This window comes from Carlito syrichta, unplaced genomic scaffold, assembly GCF_000164805.1.
Source record: "Carlito syrichta isolate Samal-C Ts95f unplaced genomic scaffold, Tarsius_syrichta-2.0.1 Scaffold301691, whole genome shotgun sequence".
Taxonomy (NCBI): Eukaryota; Metazoa; Chordata; class Mammalia; order Primates; family Tarsiidae; genus Carlito; species Carlito syrichta.
In genome coordinates, this window is record NW_007245787.1 from 79196 (window position 1) to 93570 (window position 14375).

The 14375-nt window shown below is 34.1% G+C and overlaps 1 protein-coding gene across 2 annotated transcripts in view; it reads left to right on the top strand.

Moving 5' to 3' along the window:
* The window catches only part of FAM185A (family with sequence similarity 185 member A), a 68098-nt gene that overhangs the window by 43674 nt on the left and 10049 nt on the right, over positions 1–14375 (top strand). For both annotated transcript variants that reach the window (XM_008055117.2, XM_008055119.2), the window contains 3 exons: positions 742–783; positions 8789–8884; positions 12629–12763. In XM_008055117.2, coding sequence (XP_008053308.1) covers positions 742–783; positions 8789–8884; positions 12629–12763 — 273 coding nt within the window. The remainder of the gene's footprint in view (positions 1–741; positions 784–8788; positions 8885–12628; positions 12764–14375) is intronic.

Consider the following 14375-nt stretch of genomic DNA (forward strand, 5'->3'; position numbering starts at 1 on the left):
ATTTCCGGTTACTGGGAAGGCTGAGGCGGAAGGATCACCGGAGCCCAGCAGGTCGAGGCTGTGGTGGTCGGGAGCAGCCACTGCACTCCAGTCTGGGTGACAGAGTGAGATTCCAACTAAAAAAAAAAAAAAAAAAAAAAAAAAAGGAAGATGGAAACCTTTGAAGCTTTTTGTTGTTGCTGTTAGTCATATTCCATGTATGCATCATTCCTACCCCAAACCACTTTAACTCTTGGCCCAGAAACAATTCTAATCTGACAGACAGACATGGCAACTGGCTTGAAAAAATGAAAGTAATTCTTTTTTTACACATAATATTTTAGTGTTACTTGGTTCAAAACCTGGCTTTATGTGGTCTGATAAATACATTGATATTTAAGGTTGAAAATGTGCAGTGAATACATTTAAGTAATTTTTTTCATTTATGAGTTTTAGAAGTATCATTGTTTTTCCTCTATATTTGCCAGGAGGTATGGTGATTTGTTTTGTAGTTATGTTATAAAAGCTTAAAGTTTGCAAGTAGAGGCAGAAGGTTTGCACAGATGCCTACACCTAGTTACTTCAGAACTACAAGTAAATCTCTGACTGGATTGGTAAAATTGAGAAAAATAACCAACAATTATAATAGTGTTATTGAATAATGTAGATGTTCAACCATGTTTTAAGGTTCTATATAACATAGTTCCTTTCTAGATTATTTCTAATATATAAAATTATCTTTTATTTTTCTCTCATTTACAGGTAATATAACATTACAAAGCAAGATGGGTAACATCACAGTAGGTATGTGCTAAGCTGCTAGTTGGTAAATTTTGCCTGCTTTTAAAATAGTTATATTTGTTATTACTTTATTAGAGTAAATAAAGCCTACAGTTTAGTTGATGAACTTGACAGGATCCTGATATGCAAGTTGAATATAGGTAGGCCCTATGCTCTAATATGTCCCTTCAGAGAAAATTACCTTCGCTGGTATTAAGAAATATCTTATAATATAGATTCCTTGAGTTCTTCGAATATCTATATTAAGTCTTTGAAAGAAAGAAAGATATAAATTGTATCACTGTTTGTTGGTCCCCAAATTGTGTTAACATTTGAAGACAACCCTGAGTATGCCAGTAATTGGTTAGTCAACATGTATTTACTGAATGCCTGCTATGTGTTAGGAATTCTTCTAGGTGTTGGGGAATATATTGGTTAACAGGACATAGTTTCTGTGCTCAGAGACCTCACCTCTGAGTGCTGGGAAGAAAAACAAAAAGTATGTAAATAACAAAAGGTAATTTTTTAGTTCGTGATAAGTACAATGAAGAAATAAGAAAGGGAAATGGAATAGAGATTGAGGAAAAGAAAGTTACTTCATGTAGGCAGTCGAGACAGCTAGGGGAGGGGACACTTGAACTAAAGCCAGAATAATGGAAAAGAGGCATGTAAAATCCTAGATACAGAGCTTTCCAGATAGAGGAACAGCAAGAGCAAGCTTTGAAAATGGAAGAAATTGAAGAAGGTAGTGGAAGATACGGTAAGTGAGGCTAGATTGTGGGACCTTGTAGACATGGTAAGAGTTGAGACTTTATTCCAACAACAACAACAGGGTGTTAGGAGGGGAGATAAATAATTTATATTTTAAAAGGGCAACCTAGAGGGGTGCAGAATTGAAAGCAGGCCACTAGAAATCTTCATCTATACATTATCCTGTTGATGGATACCTGAACTGTTTCTAATCTTTGGCTATTGTAAATAAAATTGCTATGAACATACTTATACAAGTCATTTTATGGATTTTTAAAAATTATTCTTGGGTAAATACCTAGGTAATAATTGCTGGGTTGAGTAGGTAGGTGTATACCTTTAATTTTTATGATAAACTATCAGACTTTTCCCAAAGTTCAATTTTACACTCTCATCAACATCATATGAGAATTGTAGTTGCTTCATATCCTTACCAACATTTATTATTGTTAGTGTTTAAAATTTTACCCATTCTGGCATGTTTATAGTGGTATATCTCTGTTATTTATTGACATTTTGTAATGACTAATGATGTTCAGCATTTTTAATGTGCAATGATCATTAGTTTGTCTTCCTTTGTGAAGTTTGTTTTCAGATCTTTTGCCCATTTATTTTATAGTTGAGTTATTTGTCTTTGTTATTAAGTTGTAAGAGTTATTTATATATGCTGGATACAAGTCCTTTGTCAGTTTATTTTCTTAATAGTATATTTTGATGAGAAAAAGATTTTAACTTTGATGCTGTGTAATTTACCAGTTATTTTTATGGATCCTAAGAAATCGTTGTCTCCCTTCAGTCACAAAAATAATCTACTACATTTTCTTTTAGCAGCCTCAAAATTTTTACTTTTACCTTTGATCCATCTCTAAATTTTTTGTTTAATGTTAGAAGCCACATTATTAGGAGTTATATTTCTTTTTCCACATAGATATCTAGTTGTTGTATTACCATTTATTAAAAAAAATTTTTTTTAACTTCCTTTCTCTGATGGATTACTTCAGTATTTTTGTGTAAAATCAAATGACTGTTTAAATGTGGCTCTAATTCTTATCTCTTGCTTCTAATTCATTGATTTGTTTGTTGAACTTTATGCCAGTGCCAAAATATCTTGATTACTGTAGCTTTATAATAGTAAGTCTCTAAATCAGGTAGTTGAAGTATTCCAGATTTGTCATTTTTAAAGATTGCTTTGGATATTGTAAGTCTTTTGATTTTCCAGTCAATTTCTTCCAAGAATTCCAGTTGTGACTATATTTGGGATTGCATTGAATCACTGAAGCTATAGATCAGTTTTGAGAGAATCCACCCTCAGCAACATTGAGTCTTCCACTTCATGAACATGCCATAACTCTCCATTTATTTACATCTTTTTAAATTTCAGTCTGCATTGTGTTGTAACTTTCAGTATAGAGGTCTGGCACATCTTTATTAAATTTATTTGCATTTTAACACTGTTTTGAAGGAAATTTTTTAAAACTTTATTTTTTAATTGTCTGCTGCTGATATATGTAAATACAAGGGGGACCTCAAAAAACCTGGAATTAGATTTTGGAGGGTGGGTCCCCCCCATTTTTTTTTTTTTTTAGATTCTTTCAGCATGTTTGCCCATTTCATGATGGGGGATTTACACGCTTTACATGCTCACCTGCCCACATGCAATGAGTATTCAGCAGTTTTTGACCAAAAATGGCATGACCTCAGTGCCCCACTGTCCCTATTCACCTGATCTTCCTGTGAGCGACTTGGCTTTGTTTCCCTGGATGAAAAAAGTCCTCAAAGGGAATGTTTTGCAGATGTGGAAGAGGTAAAACAAAAAATGGCAGAAACACTAACGGCATCAAAATTGACAAGTTCAAAAACTGTTTTGAGCAGTGGAAAAAGTATCTCAATAGATGCATTGAATCAAACAGAATATTTTGAAGGTGACTGAAATTTAAACATGTAAGAATAAATACACAATTTTTTATAGATAAATTCCAGGTTTTTTGGATCTTCTGCCATACAGTTGATTTTTATGCATGGATCTTGTATTTTATGACCTTGCTAATTTTAATAGTGTTTTTCTAAAATCTATAATCCTTTTCTATATAAGCAGTCATTTCATCTATGAATAAAGGTCTTTTTACCTCTTTTTATATTCTTTTTATTTCTTTTTCTTACTGTAGCTGGGACCTTCAGTATAATGTTAAATCATCGTGGTGAGAGTGGGATTCCTTGCTCTTGCTGCCCATCTTGTCCCCTTGGGAAAAGGCATTTAATATTTTACCATTAAGTATGACATATAAACTATAGACTTTTAACAGATGCCTTTAATCAGATTGCAAAAGTTATCTTTTATTCCTAGTTTGCTAAAAGTTTCTCTTTTTATTTCTTGGATCATGAATGTTTGTTGAGTTTTGTCAAATACATTTTCTTCATTTATTGAAACGATAATATTTTTTCTCCTTTAGCATATTAATATAATCAACCATATTACTACATTGATTTTTTAAATAGCTATCCTTTACTGAGTGCCTGTGCCAAGCAGAGCAAAACACATTACAATATAAATTTTCTTTGTTTTCTTGTTTTGCTTTGTTTTTGCCATCTTTATTGTGATAAGCAGACAAATAAGATTGTATATGTTTAAGGTGTATAACATGATATTTGATCTACGTATATATTGTGAAATGATTCCTACAGTCAATTTAGTTAACATATCTTCACGTAGTTACTATTTTGTGTGTGTGTAGTGAAAACATTTAAGATCTACTTTCTTAGCAAGTTTCAAGTATACAATACTACATTGTTAATTACAATTATCTTGCAGAATATTAGATCTACAGACCCTTCTTCCAGATTGTAGAACTTCTCCATTACATGAATCTCCAAAAAATGAAATTCTGTGGATGAAGCCCTAATTTTACTCTTGATAATTAATTTTAGTTCCAATAATTTGTGTTAAGGAAAGCAAAAGAAAAGTAGTGTTTGTCTTACTGCTTAATGTTTAAATATCACTTTTCCTGTATCTTTTGAGTTTTAATTTTTTAAACAGCCTCTGAGGAATGGGCCATGATCAGAGATCAAGACTGATTACATGAGAATATAATATATTTGTGGCTTAAAATATAATTATTTAGCTGTTTTTTATTTCCCACTTGGAGGGGAAAGTAAGTGAAATAAGATTTTTTCTTCTTCTGGAGAAAGCAAGAAATTAAACTAATGTTTCAAATATTTTACTTTGTTTAACCTAGGATAATACCTACATTGTGTAGTCCACTTAAAAATATATATATAATGTAATTTTTACTTGGCTTCTTTTAGGATGCAGTTAAGAGGTTTTAAAAGGGGTTTCTGAGCTGAGGGCAGTAGCTCATGCCTGTAATCTCAGCGCTTTGGGAGGTGGAGGTGAGAGGATTGCCTGAGCCCAGGGGTTCAAGACCAGCCTGGGCAACTTGGCGAGACTTCATCTCTCAATAAATCAAAAATTTGGCTGAGCGTGGTGGTGCGCACCTTTAGTTCCAGCTACTGGAAGGCCGAGGCGGAAGGATCGCCTGAGCCCAGCAGGTCGAGGCTGCGGTGGCCATGAGCATGCCACTGCACTCCAGCCTGGGCAACACAGTGAGACTCCCACTCAAAAAAAAGGAGTTTCTGTTGATACTTAAGCAGTTGAATTTTTATCCTTGTTCATTTTTATGTCATTTATCTCTAGTGGCTTCGTTTCCCGATATTAGTGTTTACTTTTGACACTTGAAAACTAAATGAATTGGGTCTGAGAAAGAGCATTTTTCAGTATAGGTTATAGATAAATTATTATAAGTGATCTTGGAGACAGATTTTGAACAGTTTATTCCAAAGTTATCTTTGTTTGGAGTCATTTAATATTTCTTTAAAAGAAAAATGTTGGCTCCTTTGTAGATATACAAATGTTTTCTCTTCACATTTTATAAAAAGTATAATATAATTCTTAGCATAATTTTCACCACACTCCCTACTTTGTTTCTACTTTGAAGTAATAAAAGCTCCTTTAGAGCGGTATCTCTAGAAAGAATATGCTTTCCTCTTCTCCAAGCAGCCAGATAGAATATTAAAGGTTCAGTTGCCATGAAAGAATGAGAAGAAGGAAAAACCACTTGGCACTGACTCTCCAACATAATTCTTTTACTTCCTTATTTCTGACTCTGTTTTCCCTTTAATTTGAAATATTGGCTGATTGGAAACTGGGATCATTGATGACACAGAGAAATTTGTGTGTCAAAAGAACTACCTTAATTATGATTTTTAAAATCTTGACTTAAAGATATTCATTCCATTCCAGAAACTTGAAAAGAAATATATAAACAAGCTTCACCCACTCTCCTCACCCACAATACCTTTTTCTGACCCTTTAACAAATACAAGCTGGGCACTTAAATCCCAGCTATGCTGGAGGCTAAGGTGGGAGGCTCACTTGAGTTCAAGATGAACCTGGGCAATATAACAAGACCCTGTTCAAGATGAACCTGGGCAATATAACAAGACCCTGTCTTTAAAAAAAAGAATGAAACAAAAAACAATCTTATGTAGAGTAATCCTTTACTATTAGGAGCACTTTTTAGTACTAGCAAATTTGCTGAATAGCGAAACTATGAGAAGTTTTGGGTTTTTTAAATTTTATTATTTTTTTAATTTTAAAGATGTGGGGTACAATTCAGGTTAGGTATACAAATGTTCATTATGCAGGTGCCCTTGTTGATGAGGTGTGCCTCTCCTTCTCTTAGCAGTTTCCCTCAACTGCCAATCCCTCCCCTCCATCCCACCCTCAGCACTTTTCTGCTACTGCCAATCCCTTTCATATAGTATTATGATAATTGTTCAAGGTCTGCTTATGAGTGAGAAAATATGGTACTCTGTTCTTTGTTTCTGTGATAGATCACTAAGTATGACAGACTCTAAATCCATCCAAGTTGCTACAAAGTTCATAAGTTTGTCCTTCTTTATGGCTGCATAATATTCCATTGTGTATATGTACCACATTTTTTTTTCTATCCAGTTCAGCTTTGATGGGCAGCATGGTTGGTTCCATGTTTTTCCTATTGTAAATACAGCTGCAACAAATATGCATGTGCAGGTATCTTTTTTGTAGAATGATTTGAGTTCCTCCAGGTATATTCCCAATAGGGGGATTCCTGGGTCATATGAAAGGCCAATTTCTAGTTCTTTCAGAAATCACCACATTGTCTTCCAAAGAGGTTGCTCTAGTTTGCATTCCCACCAGCAGTGTAGAAGTGTTCCCTTTTCTCTGCATCCTCGTCAGCATCTGTTGTTTGTTTTATTAATGATGACCATTCTTACTGGGGTTAGGTAGTATATCAATGTGGTTTTGATTTGCATTTTTCTGATGATGAGTGAAGCTGAGCACATTTTCATGTGTCTGTTGGCTGCCCATATATCTTCTTTTGAGAAGTGTCTATTCATGTCTTTTGAGAAGTGTCTATTCATGTCTTTTGCCTACTTTTGAGAAGTGTCTATTCTTTTGAGAAGTGTCTATTCATGTCTTTTGCCTACTTTTTAATGGGGCTATTTGTATTTTTCCTTTTAGCACGTTTGAGTTCCTTGTAGATCCTAGATGTTAGATCTTTGTCAGATACAAAGTTGACAAATGTTTTTCCCCATTCTGTGGGCTGTCTCCCTGCTCTGTTGATGGTTTCTTTTGCTTTGCAGAAGCTTGTCAGTTTGATGAGGTCCCACTTGTCTATCTTATCTCTTATGGTATGGGCACTTGGGGTTTTGATCAGAAATTGGTTGCCAGTTCCAATTTTCATAAAGGTGTCTTCTGCATTTTCTAAGGTTCTTATAGTTTAAGGTATTATGTTTAGGTCTTTGATCCATTTAGAGTTAATTTTTGTGTATGGGGATAGATAGGGGTCCTATTTCAATCTTCTGCATTTGATCAGCCAGTTTTTCCAGCACCATTTACTGAAAAAGTTCTCCTCTCCCCAGTGTTTGTTGTTGGAGGCTTTGTCAGAGATGAGTTGGTTGAGAAATTGAGGCTTTGCTTCTGCAATCTCTATCCTATTCTATTGATCTGAATGCCTGTTCTTGTACCAATACGAGGCTGTTTTGATTATTGTAGCCTTATAGTAAAGCTTGAAGTCTGGAAGTGTGATACCTCCTGTTTGTTTCTTTTACTAAAGATTGTTTTGGCTATTCGTGGTCGTTTATGTTTCCATATGAATTTCTGTATTGTCATTTCCAGGTCTGAGAAGAATGATGTTGGTAATTTGATGGGCATTGCGTTGAATCTGTAGATTGCCATCGGTAGGATAGGCATCTTAAAAGTGTTGATTTTTCCTACCCGTGAGCATGGAACATTTTTCCATCTGTTTGTGTCTTCCTAGATTTCTTTGAGCAGTGTTTTGTAGTTCTCATTGTAAAGGTCTTTCACTTTCCTGGTTAGGAAGATGCCGAGGTACTTCATTTTTGTGTGGCTATTGTGAATGGGATTGTGCTTTTTATTTGGTTCTCCGCCTGCTTGCTGTAGGCATATAAGAATGCAACTGTCTTCTACACATTTATTATGTACTCTGAAAGTTTGCCAAAGTCCTTTATCAGTGCAAGTAGGTTTTTGATCTAAGATTCTCTTGGATTTTCGAGCTATAAGATCATATCATCAGGAAAGAGGGATAACTTAACTTCTTCTTTTCCTTTTTTGATACCCCTGATTTCCTTCTCTTGTCTAATTGCTCTAACTAGGACTTCCAACACAATGTTGAACAAGATGGGTGAGAGTGGGCAGCCTTGTCTTGTTCCAGTTTTCAGGAGAAATGTTCCCAGTTTCTGTCTACTTAGCAATATGCTAGTTGGAGAGGTTTCGATTTTTAAAAAAATTTGCTATGCTCATGTGTGACTGCATGTAAGGTAGAATTATTTGGTAATTATTGAAAGTGTAATAAATTTATCAATATGATAATAAAGTAAATATATCAATGATGCTTAATGATCTTGGCTATCAAGGAGGCATTGCTTGCATACTGTCCTTCCCACTCATTAGGTTTTAGGTGAAATGTTTGGAGATAAGTTAATCAGGTTAGTGTGTAGATATAGAGATTTTTAATTAGTTGTCTAGGTATAGCTATCTCAATTTCTGGTAGTGTTTATATTTTAATGCCAACAGTGGCATTGTTATGAGGAAATGACACAACTTTGCAACATTCTTAGTTCCTTTTCCTAATGCTAAAGCGATGCCTTCTATTTTAGGCTTATAATTCCATTTACTCAAGTAAGAATGATTATACTTACAGTTTTTCCTTCTTTCCAGATTCATCCTCTGGATGTCTAAAAGCCTCAACTCATCAGGGTGCCATAGATGTTTATGTCAGCCAACTGGGGAAAGTGGAATTGGGATCCCACAAAGGTTAGCCAATGGGAATGTTTTATTTTGACATATGGTATAAGGAAGGTTTATGTAACACTCAGGAAACACATGGTCAAATTATCTATACTGACATAGTGATTTTGAGAACACTTCTGACAGAACCTGATTTAAAGACTGGTCTACTAGCTTTCTAGACCAATGATCTTTACAACTTTAGGGGCAAATAGCCATGAAGATCCTCTTTTCCTTTGTGGTGCAAACTAAAACATAATATTTTGACTGTTGCTGTGAAAATTTTAAATGTTACTGTGTGGACTTTTCAGTTTAGTCTTATGTCTGAAATAAAATATTCTTCAAAGTGAAAATACTCCCATAAGTTCTTTTGTAAGTTTTCCTACCAGCCTGTAAGAGGAACTTCTCAGGCTATCAATATAGAGCAATCATTTAAAAAATGTCATCCTAAAATAATGATATCACCAATAAGGTCCTCTAAAGTGATTGTTAACTTAGTCTCTTGAAGTATCAAGACTTAACAATATGTCTCTTTATATAATTTAATTTCTGATACAAATAACTTATTCTAAGCCCAAGCTTTTCATTAAACATGGTATACTTTTTACTCATCTGAAGCTAAATTTGAATTTGTCTGTTACTGTGCACACATGCACACACATGTACATGGTGTCAAGTGGTTTGGGTGGAATAGCTTGTCCATACGACTGTATGGTGCAGAAAGTTAGAAATGTAGCTCTAATAAAAAGTTTTTAAAGTAGTCTAGAAGATTTTGCATGTTGGCCAAAAGAGGCATATATGTATAACATTGAAAGTATTTTTTTTACAGAGACTATTTCTGCTATTATTTCTTTATAATGTTGATTTAATACTTTTTTGTCCATCTAGGCTCTCTTATCAGAGTGTAAACATAAAACTGCAAGACACAGAGGTCTGAAACGGAATTATTGCTGACATAGGTGTGATTTCTCACAATGACATATTTTTTCTGTAAAATATTATAATATTGTGGTCTCACTAAATTTCTAAGCGTTTCAATAATACTGTTGAAATTATAAATGCTATGTACATCATGCAAGACATAGAAATCATATAAGTCAATATAAATAAATAAATACTCTTTTATTACAAAGACTCAGGAAGAAAAAGCATATATCATTAATATAACTAGTAACAGAGGAAAACAAAGTTTTGAATAAGTAGCTCTTACATAAAAGTTATTTCCTGTTTTGTGTGGTATGCAAAAATGTAAAACAAAGCAATCAAAAAACTTTAAAATTTTGAAGATCGTTTATCTTCACTCACTTAAAATATTTTTGAGTATTATTTGGAATATTGTTCCAGCAACCTATTGAAATACTATATGATGTTGCATAATTTGATTAGAGTTACAGTTTTGTGTTTTTTTCCTACTGGGATCATGTTATTGGCAGAAGCTTAAAGATAACTGGAAACAAAGATTTCTGTCTTACTTCAGATCTCTTAATTCTAAATACTCTTGGGAACAGTAACTTTTTAGAGCAATGGAAAGTTTTTCAGTACTCTTGCTTAATGGTTAGCAGGGACATCTGGAATCCATTCCATCTCTGCCACTGTCTTTCTGTAGGATTCAGTCATCCACTTAAGTCTCTTAGGTCTTCACCATTTTGCCATGTGAAAAAAAAATAGTGCTTGTTTTCTTTCTCCTTATGAAAGTTAATATGATGACTTTATTAATTCATTCAGAAAGGCTATGCTCGAGCCTAGAAATCATACCTGCATGCAAGTACTGACTTTTCCACTTAAACATCTGTCCTTGGGAAAATCACTAATCTTAACATAGTATGCCTTCAATAAATGATGCTGTTAGTATTAGTTCACTTTCACATCTTTAACAGGGCAGTATCAATGTCAACCATGAAGAAGTTTATAAAGTGAAAAGAGGATGAAGACATAACAAGAGCTTTTATTTTTTAAAAATGATAGTGTTAAAGGTGAGGCATTGAGAAAGTTTGCAAGTCACAAGAATTCTTCATCACAAATAGTGGTAGAGTTTTGATAATGGTAAGTTTTGTTTCTTAAATATGTGGGGGGAGATAGGGATAGAACTTTTTTTGTATTACTTAACATTTCTAAAGATTGCACAGATTTAAGATCATGTTATTCATTTAAGAACAGAAAAAGTGTCCATAAAATACTACATTTGATGTGTTTAGAGATATAAAGTACTAGAAAAAAAATGTTTAATTCATGACTTTCTACTTTTGAAGGTATGCTTGGTAGAAAAACTTTTATCTTCCATTTATCCTGAAATATTCTAGGGTTTTTGTTTTGTTTTTTTCCTAAAGTCCTCATATGTTGTTATGGGGAATCTCCTGTCTATAACTTATGTTTGAATTCTATTGTTCCCCACTTTTTTTGAGGAGTCAAAATGAGAGTTCATCAGTCTTCCAGCTCCAGTTAGGAAGACTGAGAAGATATTAAATTATTTAAGGAAACTTAACCAGACTAGAAGGAAAACTATGAACCAGAATTAAATACATTCTAAAGGAATCTTTATAACATTCACAATGGATGTCATCTTGAACATCTTTGTCCACAGAGATGGAGTTAATGCTTTATGGTAGGAATCTCTTACCCACTTTTTTTTTTTTTAAATGAGAAACAGAAATAAAAACTTCTGAAATAGGAGTGTGCTGGTGAATTAGAACTGCAACCTACATAATGATTTTGAAATATTATTTCATAGCTAACAAAGTACATTTTCTAATCTACTTCTTTGGAAGCTTGAATTACAACTGCATTGTATTGGAAATAAAGTTGAGCATTTTGCCTTAGGCACCCTAAAGCCTGTAATCTACTCAAAAGAATCATTAGTCAGTCAGAATTCAAATGATTCCTTTTTTATTGTTACTTTTTCTCATACACAAGGCACAATTGAAAACACAAGACCAGGGTTCTAGTTGTGTTGTAATGATCAGTGAGGTTACAAATCATATATTAATAGTACAATGAGGTGGCAGTATGTGAAATACTATAGTGGTTAAAAGCGTGGGCTTTGTAGCTGAGTCTAGGTTCCAGCACTAGCTCTAGTGGGAACTTCAGCAAATTCTTATCTGTAAAATCGGGATGATAATAATACCTCATAAAGTTGATATGGGGATTAAGACATAATGTAATTCGATGTCTAGCTCTTAGTAAACAATGGCAAATCCTATCTATAAGCTACATGTGTTATAAACTACTCACTTTCTGGTGCTGGATGAGATAGGTAGGGCTATTGGTAATAAAACTGGTAGTTGTTGTTGTTGTTTTTTTTTTTTTTTTGAGTTGGAGTCTCACTCTGTCGCCCAGACTGGAGTGCAGTGGCCGCTCCTGGCCACCGCAGCCTCGACCTGCTGGGCTCTGGCGATCCTTCCACCTCAGCCTTCCGAGTAGCCGGAATTACAGGCGTGCGCTACCACGCCCGGCTAATTTTTTGATTTTATTGTAGAGATGAGGTCTTGCTGCCCAGGCGGGTCTCAAACCCGCAGGCTCAGGCAATCCACTCACCTCAGCCAAAACTGGTAGTTTATAATGTCCTGAACCCACATTCTTGACAGAATTTACCGAATGCCTTGAAAGTAAGGAAACTTTGATGACCCGAGAGTAAAGAAAAGGCACTGCTGTTTAAATTAATACTGTGCACTGAGAAGTAAAAACAGGGTACCAGAAGCAATGCCACCCTTTCAGTGAAATGTACAGTACTTTTGATTTCTTTGTATTAATAAGCTATCCTTTAAATTATTATAGGCTCTGTTATTATCAAGGTTCCATCTTCTCTTCAAGCTCATTTACAGTTATCAGGGAAAGAGGTTGATGTGAACTCTGAAGTCCATGTCCAGGAAATGGCTGAAGCTCGTAAAGATGATGGTGTAACAATTACTGGTAAGGAGACTGCATTTTGCTGTCAGATGAATAGCTGTTGTCCATAGATAAGCAGAAATGTGGTATACCTAATTGCAGTTTTAGCTTTTTTATACATATCCACTGTCACATTCTAGTGTTTGACACATTTTTCTTGTAGTTGTTTACCAGTATCACTATGCAGACACTGTGAAAACACCTCATTAAAACATTTAAGAACACTGATTAGTCCTGTCATTGGGTAAAACCGATTTTCAGATTTTCTAGAAAAGCTGCTTTCTAACTCTTGAACTTAAAAATCAACTGAATGCATATATATAAAGTAAGATTTAAAGCTAACTTTGTATAGTTAGGACATATAGGAATTTGGTTTGGTATGCACATTGTAAACTTGCTCTTTTAGTATAGCAGACTCTCAGTCCCACAAAAGTGAATGACCTTTGTACATTTTTTTTATTACATCTGGCTGCACTGGTGGCTGATACTATTTTAAAAAAATACTTATTGTTTTAATGAATAAAAAATTAATGCTGGTCAAATTTTCTTTTAAATTGTATCCGAATGACATTAAGAAGGACATTGAAGTTAAACTGTGTACATGGATGAATGCTATTGGCTTACTCATGAGATACATACTAGAAAAAGCAAATGTGGGGGGATAGTCTTCATAAGATCAAATTTCAGTTTTAAATATTCATTTTATATGTCATGAAAGAAAACAGTCTGTTAAAAAGTACAGAATACTATCAAAAAGCAAACGGGAATAAAAATACCTGTATGCTCCCAGATCTGACTGAATTCTAATATTAGTTACATGGTGAAAATTTGATGACAATCTAACATTAAGTGACTTGCAGCACTTAATGATGAGGGTACATTCTGAGAAATGGTCTTGTTGGGCAATTTCCTCATCATGAGAACATCATACAGTGAACTTACACCAACCTAGATGATATAGCCTACTGCACACCTAGATTATATGGTATAGCCTATTGCTTCTAGGCTACAAACCTGTATAGCATGTTGCTATGCAGAATACTGTAGGCAATTGTAACACAATGGTAAGTATTTGTATATTGAAACATAGAAAAGTAAAAATACATGATAAAAGATAAAATGGGCACTAATCATGAATGGAGCTTGCAGGACTGGGGTTGCTCCAAGTGAGTCAGTGAGTGAGTGGTGAGTGAATGTGAACGCCTAGGTCATTACTGTACACTACTGTAGACTTTAGAAACATTGTACACTTAGGTTGCACTAAATTTATCTTAAAATTTTATTTCTTTCCTCAATAATAAATTACCTTAGCTTGCTATAACTTTTTTCTTTATAAAATTTACTTTTTAAAATTTTTTACTCTTTTGTAATAACACAGCTTAAAACACAAACACATTGTACAACTGTACAAATATATTTTCTCTCCTTATTCTATACACTTTTTTCTGTTTTCAAGATTTTTATTTTTTTTTTACTTTTTATACTTTTTGTTAAAAACTAAGACACAAATACACAAATGAGCCTATACAGGGTCAGGAATATCAATGCCACTGTCTTTTTTTTTTTTTTTTTTTAATTTTAAAGATGTGGGATACAGTTCAGGTTTAGGTACACCGCCTCCACATCTTGTCCAACT